The sequence below is a fragment of the Esox lucius genome, chromosome 6, assembly GCF_011004845.1.
Source record: "Esox lucius isolate fEsoLuc1 chromosome 6, fEsoLuc1.pri, whole genome shotgun sequence".
Lineage (NCBI taxonomy): Eukaryota > Metazoa > Chordata > Actinopteri > Esociformes > Esocidae > Esox > Esox lucius.
In genome coordinates this window covers 6965789-6989042 of record NC_047574.1, presented here as the reverse complement: position 1 = coordinate 6989042, position 23254 = coordinate 6965789, and the positions used below count along the sequence as shown (strand labels likewise).

Below are 23254 nucleotides of genomic sequence, written 5' to 3'. Positions count from 1 at the left end.
ATACAATGTGATTTTCTGGATTTTTTTTTTTTTTAGATTCCGTCTCTCACAGTTGAAGAGTACCTATGATAAAACATTACAGACATGCTTAGTAAGTGTGAAAACCTGCAAAATCGGCAGTGTATCAAATACTTGTTCTCCCCACTGAATATACCACCACCGTTGCCTTACTTTTTAAGGAATGTATGGTGCAATTATTATTTTTTTGTGTCTAGGGTAATGTGTTGTGTAGTGCTATAGTGGTTATTCGAATGTAGCTTTTAGCTAGTGCTCTATAGTGACTAGTGTTTTTGGTTTGATGCATGATGAAGTTGTCTACTTGGAAACAAATAGTTGATGTTTTAAAAGACCAGCAGAGGACAGCAGATTTCCGATCCATTGAGGTTCACGACGGCGTTTAAGCTGCAGTCAATCAGGCCGAACTGGCGTGTGATGTTTTATTCAGTTATTGAAAACGTGCCTTTTAGTTCTAGTAAAAACTGTCCATCTCAAACTTATCCCCGTGCTTCTTTACAGCTAGACGTAACAGACCGCGTACTTCTGTTGAAGCCATTTGAAGTGTTGGGCAGTAGTATTTCTGAGAATAAAGCATTTAACTTTGTATTTCTTTTTAGCACATGTTTTGAAGATGTGTGCCTAACTGCGCACCAAAATAAACTGTCTAAATTGGTAGATATTTTAGGTAACCCACCAGAATGAGTCGCTAGAACGTAACCCGACATCCACACCAGGTGGCTAGACAATTTACACCCCTACATTTTAGCCAAGGTGCTTACTTTCTTAAATGGACTTTACAGTTGCTGTGAGAATACCAGGCGATACTAGGCAGCCCTGTCAAACTCAAACTCAAATTTTTAAAACATTGTGATTATCTCGATTTCCAAGAATACCGGAATGTAGCTATAGCGTACATAATAACAAGGCAATTGTCCCTCAATCAGTGTCATTCTGTAAACATATGACAAGGAGCACTTTAAAGGAAAATGTCAAAATCGATATATTAGATTAATTTGGTTTGGGGGGAAACAAAATCGTAGCGTGTTTTTTTTTTAATTCTCTCTAGTCAAGGAAAGTTGTACCGAAAGTGTTTTACCCTGAAACTACACCTCCCATGAGTGCGTGCTGTATTCCCCGCCACGCTCCAGCACTAACTGAGTAAAAAAAAGTTTGGGAAAGAATCCCAGGAATTTGTTTCCTGTGAAATTTGGCACGACGAGAGAACATAACTGAGGGCCCAGCACAGATTGCATTCAACAAGTTGAGTTCCACCACGATGGGCTCATACAACAGTCCTCTTGAAGATGGAGCGGGAACAAAGATGAGGACACAGCGCTGGGTGTAGAGCGGGGAGATTTTGTCAGGAATTACCCGCTTCCCCAAATCACTCAGGGCAGGCAAGACGCACATTACGGGGTTTCAGTCATGGCTGAACCCTTGCTAAAGCGGACCTTCTCTCGGCTGCGGGGAAAAGATAGATCTCGGCGGAAAACGGACCCCAAACTAAATGGTAAATGTAAGACGATATTTCAGTTACTTTTAAAGACAGTTTGTTTTTACGTTGTCTTTTTACCAAAATGATTTAGGCGAATCAATGGGCCAAACCCGCAAAACACAAAACTTCCCAATGCCTACTGTTTTTGTACTATTCTATACGGTATACCATGACACCAGTATTTATTATTTGTAGATACTGACCATTGACTTTCTTTGGTCAACTCGTTTGCTAGCAAGTTGAAGAGATCCTCTGCACACTCATGCAATAGCATATTTTACATGTTCATTATATTTTCAAATATCGGATCCGCTACGTAGAGGATAGGAATAAACACTAAACATTTCATAGTTTGACATGTTTCGCAACGCAGAAGTACTCTGGGCTTTGTTTACATTCTTTTGGCCTGTCGATACATTGCAGCGCTGAGCCAAAAATACTGTATATATAGACGTAAACCGGAACATATAAATACGTGGGGGGCGGGGGGTAGCAGTAATAAACGGTACAATTAGCTTGGAAAGTGCATTAAAAAACGGCAGTTGTCTACAGTAATGTGCTTGTTACACAATTAAGCCATTCAAGATACGATAGACGCGAATCTAGACCTACAGGGCGGGGCGTGCGTCTCGAACCTTGACTCCTATCCCTGAATCTCTCTGGTCTAGATGCTACAAAGCAAAGAGGTGACACATTGGCGAGAGAATATTATGCTCTCTTTGTCCAGATGCTGCTAGGAGGATTGTGTCCCACACAGAAATCAAGAGCCAACATACACCACCCTCCTCGTCATCACTAGTAAAGTAAACTCGTAGAAAATTAATGTGCCGGGAGTCCACCACTCAATTCCGCCGTGTTGTGAATAACGTCTTTATAAAACTCTTGATTGAATTTCACCGGGGCTGGCAAGTAGCATATGGGCTGGGCCTCTGTTTGAGAAAGCTTTATTTGTGCTACAGTTCCAGGGTTTAAAGGCAATGACAAATATTAGTGTTGAAGACCGTGAATCTGCCAACATTCCGTTTTCTCCCATCTTCTCCATCGCAGTAGGAGTAGGGACCTCAATAACGGCTAAGTCAGTGGGGTGTGTGTAGGCGAGTCCAGTACCCCACAGTCTTGCTACGTGATCTGTTGTTGATGAAGCGAATAAAGAACTCATTGAGACATGCAGCATTAAAAACATTTCCTGGGCCTATTGCCTATGGCTTTTTTGATGCCATGCTTGAGAGGCTTGTCATGTCTTGATCATGTGAGGTGATCTCATTGACTCCCCTCCCCCTTTGAGAGACTGGTTCCTGACTGAACTGCTACAGCTTTAAGCATGGTTCAACCTTACTAGCCCACTGAGGATACAGACATTCAGATTAAAGGGCTGCTCTGTTGGCTGCAGTATGCACTTCTCAAATGTAATGACCTCTAAGAAACCTTGCAGAACAGGGCCTGATAGTCTATGGCCAGGTCTGCAAATGGCACCCACCTGGGATCCAGAGCACGCCTATGTTTTTGTACTGTTGGGTGCTGATTGTCTGTAATCCAGATGTCATTCACACTGCTTTACTGTCTGTTTCTCTTTTCCAGATGTCATTCACACTGCTTTACTGTCTGTTTCTCTACCCCTGATGTCTTTCACACAGCTTTACTGCCTGTTTCTTTATTCCAGATGTTATACCCACTGTTTTATTGTCTTTCTCAATTCCAGATGTCATTCACACTGCTTTACTGTCTTTGCTCTGCTCCAGATGTCATTCACACTGCTTAACTGTCTGTGTTTCTCAATTCCAGATGTAATTCACTCAGCTTTACTGTTTGATTCTCTATTCCAGATGTTATTCTCACTGCTTTCCTGTCTGTTGCTCGACTCCAGATGTCATTCACACTGCTTTACAGTCTGTGTTTCTCAATTCCAGATGTAAATCACTCAGCTTTACTGTCTGATTTTCTATTCCAGATGTTATTCTCACTGCTTTCCTGTCTGTTGCTCAACTCCAGATGTCATTCACACTGCTTTACAGTCTGTGTTTCTGAATTCTGGATGTCATTCACCACACTCTACTGTCTGTTTGTCTACTCCAGATGCCAATCAAATTGCTTTACTGTCTCTAATCCAGGTGTCATTAACAATGCTTTACTGTCTAGTATACCTTTAATAACATTTATTGGTTGGTATATTCAAGAAGACTACTGTTGCTCTCGCTCTCTCTCCCCCCCCCTCTCTCTCTTTCCTACTCTGGCCCCCTACTTCCTGGCCCTGCCCCCCACTCCTTCTCTAGGGAATAGCTTCTTACTTGTTATGTCTAAAATAGGGAAAGTAGCTTGCTGCCTGGATTGCTACGCAATTGAGTGAGTGTGTGTGTATACACCATGCTATTTGGAACTGTGTGTGTGTGTGTGTCTGGCTGGCTGGCTGGATGTGTGTATACACCATGCTACTTGGAACTGTGTGTGTGTGTGTGTGTGTGTGTGTGTGCGCGTGTCTGGCTGGCTGGATGTGTGTATACAGTATGTATTTGTGTAGGTGTGTGCTTGTGTATGTTGGTGTGTGTGAGACAGGGAGATCCATAGCTCATCAGTGACTGTCAATAGAGCTCTTTGTCAGTCCTCTGTGAACCACTAACAACGTCTTCTTTCTCCCTCCCTCCCTCCCTCCCTCCCTCCCTCCCTCCCTCCCTCCCTCCCTCCCTCCCTCCCTCCCTCCCTCCCTCCCTCCCTCCATCTCTCTTCCTTCCTCCCTTTGCCTGTCTTTCCTCCACTCCACTCATGTGTTCTCTCTCCACCATCTATCAGCTGTTTGTTTGTGGATTATACTTGCATAGTTGCTTTTCAACCTTGTGATACATTTTCTTTCTGAAACCATCAGAAATGTTAAAAAATGACCTAATGAGTGTTCCTATAATCTATGGATAAGTTGATGATACAAATGACATAAAGCAACAGCGAGAACTGAAGTAATGAGTGCTGCTGAGCTCAGGTTTTGATATGTCATTTTTGGGGGTAACACAAACTTACTGTACATCCTGTGTGCGCCATAGCCCTTGACTTCCTGTCTTTCAGCTAGAGAAATATTTATATTTTTTAATCCTGTATTATAATTTTTTTTACTACTTCCTTCCCATGCGTCCTGTGGGTTGATGCCTCGTTGAAGTCAGAGGAGATGTTCTATAAAAAATTAGGGATGTTTACGGAGAAAGGATGTGGGTGTCTCCGAACGGCCCCCTATTCCCTGTATAGCGCGCAATGTTTGACCAGGTCCCTACAGGGGATCGGGTGCCATTTTGGATTTCTCACAGCTTTTATACTAAGCCAAAAGATCTGCCAATGTGACCACTGTAGCTATGCTGTGAATTGTTTGTCAAATAAAATCTACCCGGAAACTACGTAGGGCTAGCCTGGCCGACCCCTGACTTTGTAAAAGCACTTTGTGACAACCTCTGATGTAAAAATGGCTTTGTAAAAACATCTGATTGATTGATTGACTCAAGAACTCAAGTGACTAAAAAATCTGTGTTGGGTGTTTGGATGTTGTCGGCAAGAGGCGTTGATAATGAAGGGGATGCACATCGCTGGTTGGATATCCCCATTTCCAATTGAACGAATCAGGACCTACACCGCCCCACAAATGTGTATGGCCTGTAAACTTTGATCTCTATGCTGTAGCCATGTTATTCAGTAAATAACAAAAGCTCAATCAGCCTCTCCAAGAATTTTCAGGGATTATTTTGTGATACGTGTATGGGCATAATCTATAAGTAGAATCACGCTCATAACCCATGTTAGCCATTATATTCCAAGTATGAAAGCGAGTGGTTTTGATGACGTAAATCAGCATATACAATGTACACAATTCACAGGGACCACGGTTGGCTTGACTGTGGAACTTCTGTACCTAGTGGTATCCAGACGGTTATAAAAGACTGTATATAAAAGACGCATTGTTTATATGCTGGGAATTGTGGATTTTTGTAGCATAGCAGTTTAACCTAGTACAGGTAGCACAACAGTGTAGCCTAGTACGGTTAGAGTAGCGGTGTTGCCTAGTACACAAAACGTAGCAGGACTAGCTTTGTAATTATGTTCTGTTATTGAAAAACAAAATCCACAGCTTGAACTGTTTTAGGTCAGTCTTTGGCAAGACTAGGGCGGAATATTTTTGTTTGATTCTGTCATCCTTCAGCTTTGACCGCTGCTGAGGTGCTGTGTAATTGTCATGAATGTAATTTGTACAACTGCAGAAACTGAGTAATCTAAATGGTCAGATAGGAGTGACCACGACAAGGCTATTTTCCTCCAGGTCCCAAGTGGCACCCTATATCCGACATAGTGTACTACTATTGGGCCTCTATAAGGGTTAGGGTGCCATTTTGGAAACAGCCTTCCCCTCTTGTGTCCCCTGCACTGTTATCTGATGATACGCTAGCTAGAAGGTTCCTGTAACTCTGGAGAACCCTCCCCTTAGTCCCAGAGATGCAGGCGGAGATAGTCTCCTGAGAGAGCGTTGCCCAGGATTGCTACCACTGTTTATGTTTCTCTCTCTGTTTAGCAATCAGAGCGTGACACTAAATCTCTCTCAGGTCTGGAACAGAGAATTGGGAGAGGGAGGGAGATGAAGACACACGAGAGAGAAGGCAGAGAGACAGAGGAAAGAAAGACAAAGGAGGGCGGATAGAGAGATAAGGGGACCGAGAGACAAGGGTACAGAGAGCACGACAGAGAAGGGTATAGAGAGAGACAGAAAAGAAGATAGAGGAAAGAGAGGAGAGGAGGATGTGTAGAAAGAGAGAGGCGGAGAGAGTAAGAGAGAGAAAAGGGGGATTGAGAAAGAGAGCCAAGGGGATAGAGAAAGATAGAGAAAGATGGGGAGAGAGAGAGAGAGAAAAAAGAGGAATTGGCCATGGACGGATAAGGGAGAGACGGGGTGGGAGAGAGAGACGGGGTGGGAGAGAGAGACGGGGTGGGAGAGAGAGACGGGGTGGGAGAGAGAGACGGGGTGGGAGGGAGAGACAGGGTGGGAGGGAGAGACAGGGTGGGAGGGAGAGACAGGGTGGGAGAGAGAGACAGGGTGGGAGGGAGAGACAGGGTGGGAGGGAGAGACGTGGTTTGAGATCGACGGGTGCAAAGTGGAGTTAACAGGGCACCTTGGTATTGACTTCCAAAGGAACTGTAACATTATTCATGAAGAGCTATATTGTGGTCAGTGCAGTGCATTATGGGAAGGCTTTGCACAGCAGCTCAGCAGGAAGTCCATAAAGAATGGTTTGGTTGAACCACAGATCTGCCCTGAGGTTTTACAGCCTCGTTTACCCACCGTTTTATTGTCCTTCCATTAGATATCTGAGAACACTAAGCAATGCTTCTTGAAATGAAATGGAAACTTTTCTGACGCAAAAAAAGTCCCATGAATTTGGAAACGGTTTGGTTCCTGGCAGAGATTGAGCATAGTGATTATTTCTTGACTGGAGAGAGAGAGAGAGAAAGAAAAACCCTCTGGTCTGGTAGGATGGTGTTTTGGACCAAGAGAGCGGAATATTTTGGTATGTGTTCTGGATAGGCTCAGCTAGGCCTTAAGCACATTCTGAGGCAAGAAAGGGTTTTGGGGGGAGATGAGCACTGTGATTTAAAAAGGAGGGTGGGGGTACTGTGGTTTAGAGAGGGGCTAATGTGATTTAGAGATTTTAGTTCACTTTTTACTTATTTGAGGGGCGATTAAATACATTTACGGAATTCAAAGTTATAGAAATAAAAGATGATATGGCAACAAAAACCTTGTGAAGGAAGGCTGTTGTTGAATCAGAATGTGGTTGGGGATAAAGTGCAGGACATGTTAAGGTAGGCCAGTTGAATATAGCTGGCTAGTTTAGCTAGCTTCTAAATGCTTCTTCATAAAGAAAGACACTGTTATGTCTTTGTCAAATCCTGTAACTGAGTTGGGTTTGATTCACCCTTGCTTCTCGATTTCCCCCTCCTCCGTCTACACAATTTTAACCGCAATAACCTTTCAAACCACATTTCTACTTAAACTGGACCCAAGCCTAAAATGAACCAAGTTTTACACTGAACTAATTTATCAGCTTCTAATATCTTTGTGGGGACATAAAGTCCCCACATGTACTGATAGACCTGGCTCTCTGCCTTACACTTGCACATATATATATATACACACACACAAACACACACACACACAGCCATATTTACAACACAACAGTTAAATCCCATTTTGTAATGCAACAGTTAATAGGCCTATTCACCGAGCACCACAGCCGTGCCGTCAGGATGTCCTCAAGATTCTACACAAGAGAGGAGAGCCTGGAGATTATGCCACGCTGTGTGGACGAGTTAAGTTGCAGAAGGTAGAGGTGAAGTTGGGAAAAGCAGAACGAATGAGTGCATGCTTTGTGTTTGAGTGTGTGTGTGTGTGTGTGTGTTTGTGTGTATATTTTAATGCACTCATGAATGGTGAATAGAAACGTGCTCGTGTGTGAGTGCGTGTGAGTTTGTGTTAAGTGTGAAATGTGTGTGTCTGGCAGTGTAGGGCTGTGAGCACAGAGCGATCATTGACCTCGACATCTGGACAGCTGTTTGTTTTTGTCTTTTGACTCTCTTCCTTAATGCTCTTCTCTTCCCTGTGTGCCACCCACGGTCCTCAGTGTCCCGTATTAGCAGAAGCAGAACAGTATGCCACTATTTATTAATCATTGTTCTGTTAAAGTGCCAACAGAACAGGAGTTTGAACAGCAGTAGCAGGAGAACGATGGCAGTGGAACAGTAGTTGTAGAACAGGGTTGGGTAATGAAATTGAAGGTCCATTAATAACGAATGAAACGTATAAGAAGACTGGGAGCGAGGCAATGATGATCCAAACACTTACTAATAAATGCTAAAGTATTCTGGATGGTATTGCTTATGCTAATGGGAGTATGCGAGCTAGCTAGTTAGGGGGACAGCTAAGCACAATGGCAATTATTGACAGGGACTATTTGGCTCCAAACAACAAGACAGAAATAGTGACTCTTAGAGCTGGATGGAAAAACTGGCAAGTGGTCATCAGTATTGGAAACTACTGACTGTTTAATTTCTCTTAGGTCCCGGGAGTACTGGTTACTGATTGGCTAATTACTAATAGTGATTGGCTTGACTTTATTCCAATGGGAAAACTAAACAATTGAATTGGAGATCAGCTGGCAATTATACATTAGTAGAACAGTAGGAGTAGAGTATCAGCAGTAAATTAGCAGTTGATCTGTAGTAAACCAGCATTAGAACAGAACTGATAGTAGGATAGCATTAGAACAGAACTGATAGTAGAATAGCAGTAGAATAGAACTGATAATAGAACAGCCTTCGAACGTAACTGATAGTATAATAGAACTCCTTGCAGAATAGCAGTAGAATAGAACTGATAGTAGGATAGCAGTAGAATATAACTGATAGTAGAATAGCAGTAGAACAGAGCTGATGGTAGGATAGCAGTAGAATAGAACTGCGAGTAGAATAGCAGTACAACAAAACTGATAGTAAAATAGCAGTACAACAAAACTGATAGTAAAATAGCAGTAGAACAGAACTGATAGTAGAATAGCAGTAGAATAGAACTGCTAGTAGAATAGCAGTACAACAAAACTGATAGTAAAATAGCAGTAGAACAGAACTGATAGTAGAATAGCAGTAGAATAGAACTGCTAGTAGAATAGCAGTACAACAAAACTGATAGTAGAATAGCAGTAGAACAGAACTGATAGTAGAATAGCAGTAGAATATAACTGTTAGTAGAATAGCAGTAGAACAGGACTGCGTGTAGAATGGCAGTAGAACAGTCGTCTTTCTAGCAGTAGAACAGTAGTCTGCTGTATATTATTCACAGCTGTACTAATAATAGATGGGCTGCTTTTCCTACTGTTTTGCCACACCACACCACCCCTACACAGACGCACACACTCACACACACCCTCTCTCAGGCCCTCTGATATCGTGTCTTGGCCTCTCTCCATGTCCAGGAAGTTGTCTGCAGCTTCAAATCCTGCTATGAAGCCGCACTGTAACTCATCACTTCCTTTTGGACCCTAGGAAGAGTAGCCATTGATTTGGTCCTGGTTATGGGGATCCAGATAAAAACCCTGTTGCACCAAGATACCCACTACACTAAGTCAGGCTGGGTCTGTATCTTAGTTGGGCTGTCTTAGGTTAAGGCCACCATAGAATTGACAATTAATATGAACCTATATGGTACTGCCTTTCTGCTGTCCTAGCTAATGTTTTTCTTGTACCATTTCAACCTTCAAAACTTCACAAAAGTTACATTTGCAAATAAGGCCGGTGCCTCATTGCAGCAACGCCACACCAGGTTCGGGTGAGTTGAAAATCGGGATGTGTCCTCTGATGCTCATCTCTCCAAGCCCTTCCGTCCCTTGTGACACTGCTCCCTCAACCAGGAAGTACTGGCTCGTACAGGCACATTTTAGAGGAGATTTTGTTCTCTAAACCATCCATGACTGTACCCTTCCCTCACACAGGACCAAATACAAGGTGTTAAACATAGTACGTTGAGATCACTGACACAATCTGCCATGGACCCACTTGAATGGAAGAGACAGAGTGGCTGATAATCACTGCCTCCCAGTGTGTCATTGTGACCACGTGTTCATATCCTGGACACTTCACACCGACAGTGCCTGGAGGTTCCCGCAGATAGGCGGCTCAAATTGCGTCCGCTCTGTCCAGGGTTGGATGGATAGGAGGTTGGACGAGGCCGCCTTGATTCGGCACACCCCCCACCTTGCGACAGATTGTGTCCATGCAAGCTCAATCGCGACGGTACGTTGAGAAGTTTGACCCCCCCCCCCCCGTTTAAAGCCTTGTCCGCGGTTCCATGGCTGATGTTCCGTGAGGTCGTGGCTCCGGGCACGCGTCAGCTGGTGCTCTGAGGGAGGGCGATGGCTGTGGTTGAGTCGATATTGTTGGATGATGTCTGCTGCGGTCCTTTTGCTGTTGGTGTCAGAGCTCCTCCTTAATATCACGCAGACAGGAGCAGTTCTTACAGTTGTTCTCACGTGCACACACACATGCACTAATAATCGACTTCTGATGTGACTCTGCTCATGTTCCTTTGGCATGAATTCAGACACAAGCGGTTTTTATTCATGAGTCCTGTGGCTCGGGCAGAATATTTTACATACTGGATATCACAAGGCTCACACACACACACGCACACGCACGCACGTACACACACAAAAGAGGGAAGAGAGCCGCAGGAAAAAGAGAAGAGAGGGAAGAGAGCCACAGGAAAAAGAGGAGAGATGGAAGAGTAGAAGGACAGGGATGAGAAACCAAAAAGCAAGCTGAGGAAAGAAATCCAGATGTGGAGGATGTCAGAAAAAGAGGGTGGACAGAGGAGGAGGAGAGAGAGAGAGAGGGAGGGAGAGATGGAGGAGAGAAACTACAGAGATTGAGAGAGGGGAGAAAGAGAGGGAGGAGGACCAGAGAGAGCGAGTTGGAGGACAGTCTTTATATAGCACTAATATCTAACCTCTTAGTCCTCCTACTCCCTCAGACGGTTTATTCTATTCTCTGGTTTGTCCCTCCTCCAGTCCTGTTCCCCATGACTCACTCTAGACAAAAAATGTCAGAAAAATGTTGATCTTGGGACAGTCACACAAATCAAGAGCAGTAAACACTACAGGCATTTCTAGGAAGAAAAAAAGCTTGTGGGATTGAATTGGTAGAAGCAGCTGGACTAACGATTCAGTGCAGTCCTATTAGTTTAGTGTGTGTGTCGCCTTTCAAAGGTCACATTTCATCACAGTGTCTCTCTTGTGGCGTGTGTATGTGTTGTAGCTTTGTATTTATGACGCCAACATGATTAGACCACATGAGTTGGATACTGATAACAGTACAATCTATTTTTTGCCATAGACCTTCAGGGGACTAGTGATGTCATCCAGAGCTCTTCATCTTCCTCGTTGTCAACGTTGATGACAGCAGAGACCGAACCCCCGACCCCGCCCGCCGAGGAGACCAGCACCAGTCAACGGACTCAGATAACAGTAGCCAAGAAACAGCAGTGGGCAAAACTGGCCTCCGTACCCAGAGAGCCAGCACCTCCCAGCACAGAGGGCGCTCACACACACGGCCTGGTCTACGGGGCAGGGGACTGGGATAGCTGCTCAGGAAAGGCCCTGGCCTCTGCCCCGAAACAGGCCTGGAGCCAGAAGACTTTAGCAGAGGCAGGGCTGGACAGGAGGAGATGTGGTGACCTTGACTGGGAGCTTCAGACACACTGTAGCACCTCCTCCCGTAACATCCCGCCCCCTGTCCACACACCTGTCCCAGAGCTGACCATGCCTGTAGGAGGGTACGCTGATGAGTGTCTCTCCTCGTCCAGTACGCTGAAGTCCTCCGGGTCGGGGGCATACCTCCAGACACTGGACAGGAGCAGCCGAGCCTGGGTGCTGTCCACAGGAAAGAGCCAGGCTGCAGATGAGGCCTCCACGCGTCTAGGCCTTCTCCCCAACTGCCTCACTGAACTGAGGCAACGCACAGAAGGGGAGAACAACATTTGGTACAACCCTATTCCAGAGGAAGAGGATATATTGCTCGGTATTAGACGTTTAGGGGGAGCAGGGGGGGGGGGTGTCAGGTTGGACACAGAAAACCCTTGGAAACGGCGAGAGACGGAGGGGCTGTCGGACTACACAAAAGACTCCCAGGTGAGGAGCCAGCGGTGGGCAGGGTTATTGGGAAGCACTGGTGGCAGTGGCGGGGCATCACGGTTAGAGCGCCATGCCACCCAGTGCCCGTCAGGCGGCTCCAGCCCGGGCAGTGCCCATCGGACCAAAGACATCACAGGAGACGGCTCATTCTGTGGCACCAAGGACCGAGACAGTCCAGGTAGACACCCACAACACCAACAGAACCAAATCAAGCTGTATTCTAGGAGACCGTCCAGGTAGACACCCACAACACCAGTAGAACCAAACCAAGCTGTGTTCTAGGAGACAGTCCAGGTAGACACCCACAACACCAACAGAACCAAATCAAGCTGTATTCTAGGAGACAGTCCAGGTAGACACCCACAACACCAGTAGAACCAAACCAACTGTATTCTAGGAGAAAGTCTGGGTAGACACCCACAACACCAGTAGAACCAAACCAACTGTATTCTAGGAGAAAGTCTGGGTAGACACCCACAACACCAGTAGAACCAAACCAAGCTGTGTTCCAGGAGACAGTCTGGGCAGACACCCACAACACCAGTAGAACCCAACCAAGCTGTATTCAAGGTATAAACGGTGCTGTCTAAACACGTTCTTTCAAGCTCCCCCAAGGCTGCAGTACAAATTCCCTTAATACCAGAAATAAATATCAAAATCAAGTTAAATAAGTACATGCGCGGTCAGTGTTAATATATCTGAGGTAACGAGATGTTACAGTTGTGTACACTTCAGAAATGGTCCTGCTTCAGCCGTCCGTGATTATCTCACCAATAAAAACAAGTGACCTGGGTTGCTGTGATTGCCGAAACATAACAAATCCCCCATCAAATCTCACAATCCTGATGACATGCCTGTTCCTTTTTTCACATGTTCATCTTTGTCTCATCTGTCCACAATACCCTTTTACAGAACTTTTAGGTACTTAAGCCATCCTGTTTTTGTGGCTAACTAGTGTTTTGCACTTCAGTTTGGCATGTAAAGTCTTCTGCAGGCTTTAATAGAATCTTAAATGTTACTGTCATTTAACCAAGCAGGTTGAAGCTGAGAACCTATTCTTATTTATAGCATTGACCTGACGGGAATGTTACAGGGGGCAGAGAAGCAATTTGGGTTTACTGTCTTGCTCAGGGACAGAACGACACAGCTTTTGCCGTGGCGTGGGGGGGATACAACCAGGAACCTTTCGTCATCTCGTTGGAACTGTAGTCGCTGGCTCGTATATACATCTATCAGATTATACTTGCCTTGCACTGAAACTTATTCAATCCTCATCTTGTCATAAAACAGCCACAATATTTGAATTTAACAGCTCTCCTGTGTATTGGCTAATTATGTAAACATACTTGCCTAATGAGACATGGCTGTGAAGCGAACTATTTTTCAGCCTTAAAAGGTGGGATTTTGTACAAAACATGCTTTCATTTCTAAGCCGTTCATCCAATATGGATCACAGTACCCTCTGATTAAAGCTGTCAATCTGCACTTTAAACCAATAGTGATTTGTCATTTCAAACTCAAAGTGCTGGAATACAGAGTCCCCTTAAAACATGTTTCAGACACTTATGGAGTTGTGTGTATATACTGAACTTCTATTTTCATGGAATATCTCCATCCATCTCTATCCCATCTCAGATGTGATTCAACAGGTTCAGTTTGATGACCTGCGTTCTGCGGGGGCTGCATTAGGGGGCGTCCCGGGAGCTGCGGGGGACGCCCCTCTCACCTCCGACATCCCTGGGGCCCAGAAGAAAGGGGGCGGGGCGAGCAGCGTCATGGACAGGATCAAATCCCCAGGAACGGTCCGGAAGTCCCTGTCCATGAAGATGAAAAAACTCCCCGAGCTCCGCCGCAAACTCAGCCTGCGCTCCTCCCGCTCCCACCGGCACGGAAAGGATGGAGCGGGTGGAGGAGGAGGTGGGGACAGGGGTGGAGATGGCACCTCACCACCCGACGTCCGCAAGGAGCAGTCCAACGAGGTGATCAGCCGCTACCACTTGGACACATCGGCCCCGGCCCGGCCACAGAGGCGCTCCTCCAGGGGGCGCTCCTCCAGGGCCGCCAGTAAGGGGGGCTACCTCAGCGACGGAGACTCGCCCGAGCTGCTCCCCAAACAGGGCCAGGGGCAACCCCCGTCCGCCCACAGCACCCCCCCTCCAGCCCCGCACTCCGGCCAGGAGGGGGTGGCCACGACCTCTGACCTGAGCTCGTTCCGCGTCTACCGGGTGTCTGAGCAGCCGCGCTGCGCCCAGCGGGTCTCCGGCCTGCTGACGGTGCACCTCGTCGGGGTGGAGGAGCTGCTGAGGTCCCCGAGACAGGACGCCAGCAAGGAGGTGTTCTGTGCCATCCAGGTGATTTTAGTCTTTTTCTTTTTCTTCTTTTCAACTAAGCGTCCATCCGTCTGTTGTTGGCGAATGTCGAGTCGTTTAGGATAACATGTGTTGACTGTGACCGCCAGGTGGACGGGGTGACCAAGGCCAGGACCGGACTGCTGACCTCCCGGGGGGGCTGTCTGCCCCTCAACCACACCTTTAATCTGGAGCTGGAGAGGGCCAGGGTGCTGAAGCTGGTGGTGCTCACACCTCATCCGGGAGCTACGAAGGGCAGCGACTCCGGGGCAACCAGGAACCGGGTCTGCTGTCTGGGGGCCGTGTCTATACCCCCTCTTTTCAAAGGTAGGACCGCCGGAGAGGTCCCGCTGTTTCTGTGTCCATTAGTGACGGCCATTCGAGGCTTCATTACTGTTCTTCTAGCAGCAGGATATTATGATAGCAGCGCTAACTCAGATTCTCTTTTTCAAAATAAAACCATAATTGAAATATATAAGGCAAAATAGTTAACAATCTAGCCTGTACGTTTTATGTTTGATGTCCGTTCCAATGTTCTTTTTGTCTGTTCTTTTTCACAGACTAGATTGTTAACTATATTGGCATACATTTCAATCATGGCTTTTATTGTGATAAAGAAAATCTGAGTGCTGCCAGCATAATATCCTGCTGCTAAAATAATGCGAATGAAGCCTCGAATGGCCACCACTAATGTCCATGTTAACTGTCACTAGTAGCTGACGCTCAGTAATGTCAGGCTGTATCGGAATTCCATTCCGGCGTGTTTCGTGAAGGCACCTTAGCCGCACAAGTTCTTGATCTGTTTGGAATCGGTCCCTGAGTGACCCGCTCTCCCTCCCCAGCCTCTCGCACCCAGCAGCTCTGCGTGAGCTTGGAGCCCCGGGGTCTGTTGTACGTTAAACTGACCCTGCTGGAGCAGTGGGACCCCCCGTCCCCCCGCCCGTGTGACCTCAACCCCCCCAATGTGTTCGGAGTGGAGCTGTGCCACCTGGTGGACAAGGAGGACACTGCTGCCCCCATTCCCCTGCTCATCCAGAAGAGTGTGGCAGAGATTGAGAAGAGAGGCCTGAGGGTAGGTTAACTGCACGCTGATATTGTTACAGTTACATGTTGGGATAGCTTTTTGGAAAATATTGTTTCATTGCAAACATCATGTTTTGCACTAGCGACCTCTACAAAGGTAATTTTAAGTCCTAAATGGACTGATGTGTAACTACATCCCGTGGTGCCGGCTTACGTACTGTGTGATTGCATAAATGTTTTTAAATCTTTAGTGAAAGATGATTTCTCTCTAAAGATCTTTAAAAAGTTGCATCTGTAGCCGATCTGTTTTTTTTAAACAAAATATTTTTGTATTAAGGTAACGTAATATAATAACAATATTAATAACAAACAATATAGCTCAGTATTTGTATTACGTTCTCTCTTTTTACAATCAGCATGTATTTAACATAGCTGGAAACCACATCACGTGATACAGGAGTAACATCCAACTGCACCGTTTGAGGAAGTGGTGGACAACCATTGGTTGACGCAGTGCAGAGCCCGGTCGATCAGGAACTCTAACCAATTCTGATTGGTCTGTCTGCCTGTCTATAGGTGGTGGGTCTGTACCGTCTCTGTGGTTCAGCCGCTGTGAAGAAGGAGCTGAGGGATGCGTTTGAGAGGGACAGCGCTGCCGTCACCCTAAACGAAGAGCTCTACCCAGACATCAACGTCATCACCGGTAAGTCCATTTCAGTACACGAAATGGTGGAAGCACATTCTAAATCCGCATCTGAAATGGCGAAATGGCTATAATGACCAGGGTCCCACTTCTGGTGCACCTTTTCCCTCAATCCTCGTGTCGTTCTTGTCCAGGCATCTTGAAGGACTACCTGCGGGAGCTGCCGTCCCCCCTCATCACAAGGACCCTGTATGAGGTGGTTCTGGAGGCCATGTCTCGGAGACCGCCGCCTCCCCGCACCTCCCCCGGCTCCTCCTCCCTCGGCAGGAGTGAGGCAGACGTCCAGCGCTCCATGAGCACTGTGGCTCTGCTGCAATGTCTGCCGGAGCCAGAGAGGGTACGTCTCTTACTGATTTAATGTTTTTATTTAGTATTAGTAATTAGTATTTCCGTCTTTGTTGAGGTTTTACGTTATGAAGGAAATGTGGAGACAGGAGGATAATGCAGATATGAAGGCGATGCTGGGGTTTGAACCCATGACTGTCTGTCCTGTCTTCAGGGAGCCTTTCTTGTTGCAGCCCCTTTTATCTGACACAGCCTTTTGGTGAGCTGTACGGCACATGGCTGTCCCTCGTTTCATCTCCAGTCGATGACAGAAAACCTTCCAAAAAACGATGTCACAGTTACATCCAAATTAGAGTACCTGCTTTTTAGATCAAACTTCCCAGAGACTCTTAACATTGCTGTCTCCTTCTTCTTCCCTCTTCCTCCTTCCCTTTCGCTCTTATTCTCCCTCCCCCGCTCTCCCTTCCTCCCTGTCTCTCCCTCTTGTCGTTGTCCCCCCACCCTAATCCTTTTTGTCTGAAATCCTGAAAACTTTAACCTTCTGTTGCCCACTCCTTTCCAAAATAAACAGCATCATTATCAGCCCCCGTCTTTCCCTTCAGAGAAGAATGCATTTTTAGATGACTGGTAAAACGTGCACGGTTAGTCTAGACTAGTCTTCTAATTCCCTGGCCCCTCAAAGGGCAGGACCCGGTTTGAGACGTGCATGCTTCACTGAAACTGTCAGAGAGGGGCAGCTAGTGGTCGGGGTCATCGGGTCACATAGGGTCAGCGTTGATGTCAACTGGGGAGATTGTGTTTGACCTTAACCCCTCTGTCGTCACTAAAGACAGCTAAAGAGAATATTCTATCCAGTGTTTTTGGCCTTTTCTATGCCCAGTCATACCCTAGACATTCCACTTGGTCCTAACTCTCAATTTCCTAGTCTCCGTTTTGGTGATTATTAGCAAACTGAAAACGGCCTATAAACTGTATAAATGTAAACGATGGACAATAATAATGATAAAAACCCTCCTCAGTCACCACCTAACATGATGCTGCCTGCGCAACACTAGAAAATACTAAGGGATCAACCACATCGCATTCACATCACATTCACATCGCATTACTGGCGCGTCTACATGAGTCATGAGGAGGTGTTAGGTAATGCTGCAGGATAACGCGGAAAAGACGTTCGTTCTATTTACAGCCCAAATTATGAAGACGTCTTTGAGTTCAGGACAACGAAGCGCAGTGAAACCCACCGTACGGTAAAGTGTTCTGGTGGCAGCATCATGTTAAGGGTATGCTTGGGTCTCCTATATGGTCTCCTATACCACAGCTATCAGCCAATCAGCATTCAGGATTCAAACTACCCGGCTTGTAATGTTCTTTATACACTCCGTCTCCCTGTTCAGGCCACCCTGTCCTTACTCCTGGACCATCTGAGCCTCGTTGCGTCCTTCAGTGACTGTAACCGGATGAACTGCCAGAACCTGTCTGTGTGTTTTGGCCCGGTGCTTCTGACCCCTACCCAGGAGTCCTGGAGGCCCGTTGCCCCGGGACAGGGGGGGCAGAGTGGATGCGGGGGCAGCTCCGGGCGGGCGGGACGGAGCTTCACTCACAGTGAGGAAATTGCCAGCGCTGTGGACTTCAAGAGACACATCGAGGTCCTGCATTACCTACTGCAGCTGTGGCCCAGTAAGTCTGTTTTGACTAATCTCACCACAGTGACCGCGCAGACCAGTACATCTGTTTTGACTCATCCCACCAGTGACCACTCAGACCAGTACGTCTGTTTTGACTCATCCCACCAGTGACCGCTCAGACCAGTACGTCTGTTTTGACTCATTCCCCCACAGTGACCGCTCAGACCAGTACGTCTGTTTTGACTCATCCCCCCAGTGACCGCTCAGACCAGTACGTCTGTTTTGACTCGTCCCACCACAGTAACTGCTCAGACCAGTAAGTCTGTTTTGACTCGTCCCACCACAGTAACTGCTCAGACCAGTATGTCTGTTTTGACTCATCCCCCCTCAGTGACCGCTCAGACCAGTATGTCTGTTTTGACTCATCCCCCCTCAGTGACCGCTCAGACCAGTATGTCTGTTTTGACTCATCCCCCCACAGTGACCGCTCAGACCAGTATGTCTGTTTTGACTCATCCCCCCTCAGTGACCGCTCAGACCAGTATGTCTGTTTTGACTCATCCCCCCACAGTGACCGCTCAGACCAGCACGTCTGTTTTGACTCACCCCACCAGTGACCGCTCAGACCAGTACGTCTGTTTTGACTCACCCCACCAGTGACCGCTCAGACCAGTACGTCTGTTTTGACTCATCCCCCCCACAGTGGGCAAAGCAGTTGCCCACATAGCTGGTGTTTTGTGGGCATCGGTGGTGGAGCTGCACTAGTGCTGTCTGACTGCCATGAACGTGCACCCATCCTGCTCACATCATCCTGCTCACATCATCCCGCTCACATCATCCCGCTCACATCAGAACATGCACACATCCCGCTCACATCAGAACATGCACACATCCCGCTCACATCAGAACATGCACACATCCCGCTCACATCAGAACATGCACACATCCCACTCACATCATCCCGCTCACATCAGAACATGCACACATCCCGCTCACATCATCCCGCTCACATCAGAACACGCACACATCCCACTCACATCATCCCGCTCACATCAGAACACGCACACATCCCACTCACATCATCCCGCTCACATCAGAACACGCACACATCCCACTCACATCATCCCGCTCACATCAGAACATGCACACATCCCACTCACATCATCCCGCTCACATCAGAACATGCACACATCCCACTCACATCATACCGCTCACATCAGAACATGCACCCATCCCACTCACATCGTCCCGCTCACATCAGAACATGCACCCATATTTTAGGCCTTGTGTGTTTTTAAACCTTTTCTCCGTTCCCCTCCACACTCAGTTCCTCCAAACAGACTGACGGATGGTCTTGACACTGCCAACCTCATCCAACCCTCTTCCGGTTCAGACCCGCCCCCATCCCCTCCTAGACCCACGCCCCATAACCCTTTGCGGCGGCGCTGCCAGCGTGGACCGCCCCTGCGCCTGGACCTGCCGGGAGACGAGGTGGGTGTGGTGTCGCGGCGCGGGCGAGGCCGACTCGAGAGCCCTCCATGCAACCGGTATGCAGGTGACTGGAGCGTGTGCGGGCGGGACTTCCTGTCTGGAGGCGAAGCAGACTACGATGAGGTGGCAGGGAGCGACAGTGACGAAGAGGTGGAGGTGAAGAAGGTGGATTGGACTCCGTACGTAGACGACCTTGTCCTGGACTTTGACGCCCCATTTACCTGCAGACTGAGTCTCAAAGACTTTGATACATTAATATCAGACCTGGAGAGAGAGCTATCCAAACAGATCAACATCTGTCTCTGAAAGAGAGGGAAGGAACATTAGTATTTCAATTTTTTTTATATAGGAAAAGACCAAAGACGACAAGCAGTGGTATTTGCTTTAGCAATGTCGAAGCGTGTTTAACTGTTCCAAAATGTTTAAAATTACTTCATTCACGGTGTTATCTTCTGATTCAAAATAATTGCTTCATTCATGGTGTCATCATATGATTCTAAATAATTGCTTCATTCATGGTGTCATCATATGATTCTAAAAGCTGGTTCTTGTAATCTCTACAAACAAGTGATAACATTATATTCTTTGAACAAGGACATTCCACTTTGAGAGAAAATAACAAGTTAAAAAAACACAAACATCCTTGACAATTCTTTGTTAATAAAATATGGCTCTCCTTTTAATTTTGGACTGTAATAGAAGTATTCGTTCCTTGATGTTGTTAGTCAAATGCTTGTGCCAAAAACATTTATTTATTTCTCCCAAAGAAGTTGGAGGTCGGTTTTCTTTTTTAGAAGGATTTGTTGATGTAATTCCTATTATTTATTATCTAAATTTCAGTGAAAGATGAAGTTAATATCTAAATTATAATGTTGTTATAAGGATTTCGGACTAATAGTGCATTAAAATATTTGATGAGATATCAGAAAAGATATTTTTGTTAATCACATTCAATGTGCCTTTTGCACATTGAATGTATGCACACGAATCACTCCATGCTGCCAAAAATAATCAAATTCTTGGTTGATATTGAGACCATAATGTGAATTTATTAACTGAGTTGGATTTAGACAAGCATACACCTTGCAGCTAAATTCACAAGTCAGACACACACACACACACACATATATATACAAGATACACACTTTCTCTTAGGCATAACAGTGTGTTTTTGCTGTGGGATCAAATTCTTTATCACATTCATTCATTAATCTGTCAGCCTGACCAAAAAACCTATTTTGAAACTGTATTGCACTTCTGTACCAAGTAACAATATTGTAATACTTTTATATTTTGTAATGTTTTGTAATATTTTGCTGCTTACTTGTTCATAATGCAGTATGCATCATTGTTGTGATCTTTGTGCACGGTACAGAAACATTTTACAGTATTTTGCGAACTGTGATTTTTTTGTGGGATTTTTTTCAAGCCACAGAAGGAATGAAAGGGCCATAATGGAGAGTTGCTTGCTCCGGTTTGTTTTGTACAACTTCAGTATTTGTATTGTGTATTGTATAACAGTATTACATGGTATTGCGCATCTACCATAAGCACTTAAACGTTGTCCTATGCATATCTGTAACCATATTCAAGTACACTATTCTTGCTATAAATGTGCAGTATTGTTTGCCAAACAGTGTTATCAACCAAAAAAAAATAAAGCACAATTATATATTTACAAATGATTCAGTCTCGTCTTCAATGTCAAAGTGTTTTGGACTCTTATTCTAAACTGGAACACTTTTTGACACTTTCTACACACTACTTTCAGCTAAATTACTATACATTTGTAATTGTATTTTTCTTATATCACCAACATCTCGATGTATCAATTTCAGGGATGCAGAATTATATTTGTATTATTTATTATAGCAATTTGTCACATCTCAAAGTTTATATTTGCCCTGAGATTGTTTTAAATATTATTTTGACAGACCTCATATCACACATGATTGCCGTCTTGAAACGTCTTGCCGCGTCTTACCAATGGCGTCAAGCGAAATTCTAGCTGACAAACCCACCAACTGAGCACGTGCTCTGGTGCTTCCCGTGCTACGTATCCACGGGAAAGTACTGCCCCCTGCTTGTCATTTCCTAAAACACCAAGTATTCCAAGGGAGCGTGCATTGGACCAAACGAGATGCATCACATTTGTGTTCGGATCCAGCTCGGTGGAAATGGTAGCAACGGGTTACAATGTTGAATGTACGCTTTACTCAACACCGTGGACTATATCGATCTTAAAAGATTCGCAGACATGTCCCATATAGTGAATGAAATAAACAATTGAAATTAAAATCGAATTCAACATTCCTGGTTCAGATTACATAGTCAAATAATGTTTTCATATCTCCAAAATGTTTATATGTTTATTAACGAGGAAAAGTTATATTTAAAATAATATATTATTTTTTTCTTGTTCCTAAAATAAATCAACCATATGTTCTAACTTTTCCAAACGGCCCTGTGTGGTGTCCGAAAGTGTGGATTCAGTGCAAGATAAAGTAAATGCTCTTCATTCTCTTCTCAAGAAAGACGCGTTTGCCGCAGGGAAGAAGACAATTCTGTTGATAGGCAATTGGAGAAAACACCAGATAAGTGAGAGCAATGGTTATTGATGGCCTATAAAGATTGTAGCTCCTGCGCATTTTTTTTCAACCTCTTTCGCGTGTTTTCTTTTTCGCAAAAATGTTTCGTAGTTCCTACGCGCCTTAAAAGGCCTCGTCTTGTAAGACTTCTCACCGTAGAAGCGTGTATAGCGTTAGTTAGTTGGGTTTGCTATGCGGCGTGCTGTATACGGTGACCGTCCCGTGCTCTGTACAGAATTGAAGCCAACTGCCTTTGCAATTAGGATGGCAAGAACAGACACTGAAAGAATCACATCAGCCGCTGTCTTGGACATCTGAAGTACGCCAGTAGGGCCCTGAAGGTACATCAACATTACAATCACAGTGTCCAGGTTGTCTTAATCATGGTGAACCAAAATTATTCCCCGTTTTTTGGTGTCTGCTCTGATTCCCAGTTTTGCCATAAGCTCCAAGGGCCCCGAGGAGCATCAAGGCTAATGACATCGTGTTCCAAATCTCGATAGTTGTCTGGTGTAGCTGCTATCTGAAGCACATGGCCCAGACGTACATCCACATTAATGTCATTGTGGTCCACATTGTCTTGATCGTTGAAAGGTGTACCTGCGTCGGCTCTGTTTCCCTAGGCTACTTAGTAATAAACTCCTAAACATATTTGTGTCAACCTTTATGAACCCTTTCAGACTAATTTAGTTTGATTGGCATCCATTGCCATGAACTAAAAAAATTATTTATTGTGAGTAATTTAAATGCATATTCCCCGTTACCATGGTATTCCGACAATAGTTGAAAATGTTCCAAAGCATTACTAATAATTGCTTCACATCACCAGGTCAGCTACTGCGAGTTTACCCATGAGTCTACCTTATAAAAAGGGTTAGAGGCACTAAGTTCCCAATAAATTACATTTAAATGGCAAAACAATCTAGAAAATAACGTACGTGGTCTCTGTCCATGGTGCTGAAGTCGATTTCTCTTGTTCGTTATTCAGTGAACCCT

General features: G+C 45.5%; 1 protein-coding gene across 2 annotated transcripts; it reads left to right on the top strand.

Moving 5' to 3' along the window:
* The first annotated feature begins 1164 nt into the window (after positions 1-1164).
* Positions 1165-21352, top strand: LOC105025297 (rho GTPase-activating protein SYDE1). Of its 2 annotated transcripts, none has more exons than XM_010895889.5 (9): positions 1165-1513; positions 11396-12370; positions 13828-14543; positions 14651-14867; positions 15383-15612; positions 16140-16266; positions 16401-16603; positions 17949-18231; positions 19507-21352. In XM_010895889.5, the coding sequence occupies exons 1-9, from the start codon at positions 1423-1425 to the stop codon at positions 19974-19976; spliced, it is 3312 nt and encodes a 1103-aa protein (XP_010894191.5). In that variant the 5' UTR covers positions 1165-1422; the 3' UTR covers positions 19977-21352. The 2 variants fall into 2 exon arrangements, with proteins under 2 accessions (XP_010894191.5, XP_028976349.2); XM_029120516.2 differs by having other exon boundaries at positions 1166-1507.
* Positions 21353-23254: the final 1902 nt, after the last annotated feature.